At 35.2% G+C, this 4,045-nt stretch overlaps 1 protein-coding gene across 1 annotated transcript; it reads right to left on the bottom strand.

Moving 5' to 3' along the window:
* Positions 1-1,123: 1,123 nt before the first annotated feature.
* On the bottom strand, positions 1,124-3,658 carry LOC125504317 (armadillo repeat-containing protein 3). The gene has a single exon (XM_048666168.1). The coding sequence runs from the start codon at positions 3,656-3,658 to the stop codon at positions 1,124-1,126; it is 2,535 nt and encodes an 844-aa protein (XP_048522125.1).
* Positions 3,659-4,045: the final 387 nt, after the last annotated feature.

The raw sequence follows: 4,045 nt of genomic DNA, 5'->3' as shown, positions 1-4,045 counted from the left end.
GCTAAAACTGGAAAATTCTGAAATAACGAAGTAAAAAAAAGTCATCAACAATTTCCCAGCAACGGAACTCAGTTACTGCGCCGATGCGTTGGTTTGGCGCCCCAAGCCGTTTGCGCAGAACTGCGCCAACTTTTAAAAATTCACTGACTTACCCAAACCTACACCTCAATCGCCGGTGCACGCGTAGCATATATTTTTTTCTTAACCGTCCGTACCAGTCCTGGCTGATTGCGCTTGCGCTTCTCACTGTCGCCGCTATGCACATACTTGGTTTATAACCGCCTGGCCTTTTCTATAACTCTATCCGCCACTTCTGAAGTAGCAGCTCGAACCGAAATGCCAGCTATATCTCACCCAATAACATCTGCCCCGTTTCGGTTTAAATACAACTTCTAATACTAAATACTGTATCCGGCGTTTAAGGTGGGGGCCTACCTAAGCTTTACCGACGAGTCTAATGGTTAATTGTTTCTGGTTAATGTTTCTTTGTGTTTAAGAAGCAATCTCATAGGAGAAAAAAATGTTATGCTACTTATTTTTCTGATTTTTCACAGGCACGTATATAATTAAAGGGAAGGTCATAGGCAACATTTAAATATATCTGTTTATTATTTTAGAAAGCAGAAAACCATGAAAAACAAACAAGATCCATGACTATTAAAACTCCAAGAATCCAAATCGTTACTACGATTAAATAAGCATGAATTTCAGCAACAGCCACTGAACCAAAAATGTGCTAGAATCCACAAGAAACCACCGAAACTCTCCGTTTTGTATAGTAGTAAAGTACATTTTTATCTATTTAATGTTATCTATTTAATGACCTAAGACGCAAGCGAAAAGCCATCGGAAGAAATATTATTGGAAAATTGTATTGGTTGATATTGTACTGTTCACTTGTTCTATATCTGTTGATGTCTTGTATTGTTATTCCTTTTGTCTACGTTCTTATGTGCTATAAGATTTGTCAATAAAATTTATTTTAAATTGTCTGTGGCCACAAAGCATATTTTTATATGATGTGATAATAATTGTTGATCGTTGTTTGTTTAGCAATACAGCAAACATAAACTCATAAAATTAAATTTAATTTTATTTCAAATCAGCCTTGTCATACAAATGTCTAATTTAAGTTACAATATTTACTAGCTTCTCTAGACCCAACTAATAATAGTTCACCCACTTCGTTAATCAAGTCTACAACATAAAATCTAATTTTCTCACAGCCGTCGATGTTTTCAAGTAGGGCTACTTCGTTCCAATATATTCTAGAACTGCCTTTAACTAGGGAGCAAGGTATACAAATTTTATCAGCCAGCGCCTTGAAAAGCAGTGATTTTTCGCAATGAAATCCTAATCGTAGAAATCCTATAGGAATGATATTATTGCCCAGTTTGTGTTTGAGGCACTGTATATGGAGCTTGTATTCATGAATCTTTTCGGGCACACTAGCATGTGATCTTGAGCCAGATAATAACGTGTCTACATATTCGGATAAAAACTTAATCCGGTTTTTCATAGGACCTTCTAAAAATTGATCATATTTTCTGATATGATAAATATATCTAGGTAAAAAAACATCACTGGATACTTTTCCATAATTAATGTCTATCGCAGACGGAATCTCTGTTAGTGATGTTCCACGGGAACTCCGCAAGGTGGAGGACACACTTAAGCTCGAGATTGTACTTTCTGAAGAACGTAAGCTAATTTGACTTTCGATTTCGGGGTTTAAGCCTTTTTTCACTTCGTAAGAGTAGTCCACTATATAAATAGTTGGGTATGGCGAAACTTTCATCATGTCCAATATTCTCAAAAACGGAAAGGGGCCATTCCATTGACCGTTTATAATATAGAATTTGTTAGGCAGTTTATTAGTTATTTCCAATAGACCTGTTTCATAAAACTTAATAGGTTGATAATAGTTTAGCGCTAAGCATTTGACTCTGTTGCAAAATGGAATTTGTTGTACAACATAGTCACTAAAATTCTTCAATTCAGTCAATAAACCATTGTGCAGGAAAGCCATTGCCACATCTTCATATATGAGACAGGAAAATATCAAATATAAATTTTGTGTAAGCAAATTAAGATCTTCAGTACTACTCAAGATTTCAACGCATATTTTAGGACCTTTATTTCCCATAAAAATCCTTCTGAATGTGTCCAAAGAGGCAACACTCGCCATAATTTCACAACAAATTGTTGCTATTTTCACTTGTGGCGATTGCAAGTGGTTCAAAATTTCTCTTAAAATATCTTCAGTAGCGAACTCTTCCTGATACTTAGGGTGAACCAAGCATTTGTACAATATTTCCAAAACCATGTAGATACCATCAGGACTGAGCTTCGAAATTTTGTTATAGAAAAAGTCCAATAAAATAGTTTTTAAACGGTTCTGGAGAAAAACATCCAAGGCTTTGATATTTCTACGTATGAAGAAAAATACTGTTTTCAAAGCAATTTCGTTATATGGATCTTCTTCATCATTTTGTCGCTGAAGCATTTCAATTAGATCACCAGCAACCACCGGCGTCAACATTGCTTCGCAGCAATATTTGTGGGTTGTCATGTTAGAAATTGCCACACACGTTTTATTAAGTACTTGCTTATTTTTGTATCTGAAGAAAAATAAAATCGACTCTTCAACTGATAGGTCAAATAGAATTTGCTTTAGCTCCGGAATGCCAGTCAGCTTTATGAAGACTTCTATTAACGGCAGCAGATATTTTGGATGACATGTTTTTACCCATTGGCATAGTTCTAAGAATTCAACGGATTCAACAAAATAGCTGCTGGTTTCACTGGAGTTTAAGCAATTTTGAACTATTTGAATGGCATTTACATGTTGTTGTTCTTTTTCATCGTTCATAATAATCGTAAACATTTTTTCCATCAGAGATATTATTCGTAAAGTATCTTGGATAAAAGGCAGGCCATATGTGGAAAGTTTTTCAAAAACATTCAACGCCAAATTGGATATTTTATCGTCCTTGCTACTCAGATGCGTTACGATAATATTTAAATCGCAGGAATTGTGTTCAGCAAGTGCGGACACAGCTGCAGGAGCTTCAATCAGCTCGCAGAACAAAAGCATTGAATGATATAACAAATTAACATTCTTTGAATTCTTCATGTTCTCGAATACTGGAATGAGGAGTTTCACTTTGAAAATAAGAGTAGTAATTCGGCAAGAACTTGCAATTTTCGCAAGTACTTCAGCAGCAAGCTCTTCCACGTGGGAATCTTTGTGTTCCATGTACATATTGGCAATGCTTATTATTTGATCGTCATATTTGTTCTGATCAATTTCATATAAACCTTCTTCAATATTTACAAGGACTGACAACAATCTGAGAGACAGCCTCAATATGCAAATGTTTTTAGTGCAATTGTTCATTAGTTTTTGTACTATGCCGCTTTTAATGAGGCCAGCCAAATTGTTCTTACTAATGTCTGCATATTTTGAAATAAACAGCAACGCTTCTAATACAACATCCGCTTCGGGACTATCGATAAGAGTTACGGAAGTTTCAACTTGCCTGGTTGTATACACTTTTTCCTTTATGTCACTTTGCTTCGTTTTGTCTAATTTTGTGGATTTCTTTTCAGATAGTTCTTCTTTTGGGAGGATTTTTTCTTTTTCATTTGCTGACATATTTTATGGACTTGTAACTATTTTTGACGTATTTTTCTATTGACGCCGCCTAGAAACTTTTAACCTTAAATTTGAACTTTATATTCACCTTAAACCGCAGGTTTTAAACAATAGGCTTAACGCCTCAAAACATATTTGCTTCACCTTGAAAAAATATAGTTCTACAGTAGAAAAGCAAATTAGAATATATTTTGTGGTAACTTTTTTGTAATTCTTGAAAAAATGGGTAGTGGGAAAGCCCGAGAACGCTCTTCAAACACAAATTGTTTTTCAAGCTAATAAAATCCAGCTACATGTTCGAAATTTTGAAAATGCTCCAGTTCCAGTAACCTTCTTCTTCAAGTAAAGTTACCTCAGCATTAGCGATCAGTCGCATGATCTTCGCTT

Source organism: Dendroctonus ponderosae, unplaced genomic scaffold, assembly GCF_020466585.1.
Source record: "Dendroctonus ponderosae isolate FM_Combo_2020 unplaced genomic scaffold, Dpon_F_20191213v2 Dpon_F_20191213_1, whole genome shotgun sequence".
Taxonomy (NCBI): domain Eukaryota; kingdom Metazoa; phylum Arthropoda; class Insecta; order Coleoptera; family Curculionidae; genus Dendroctonus; species Dendroctonus ponderosae.
The sequence above is the reverse complement of the archived record's forward strand: the minus strand, read 5'-3'. Positions and strand labels throughout refer to the sequence as shown.

Coding starts and splice junctions, on each gene's coding strand:
- LOC125504317 (XM_048666168.1), bottom strand. CDS start 3,658: ATGTCAGCAAATGAAAAAGAAAAAATCCTCCCAAAAGAAGAACTATCT.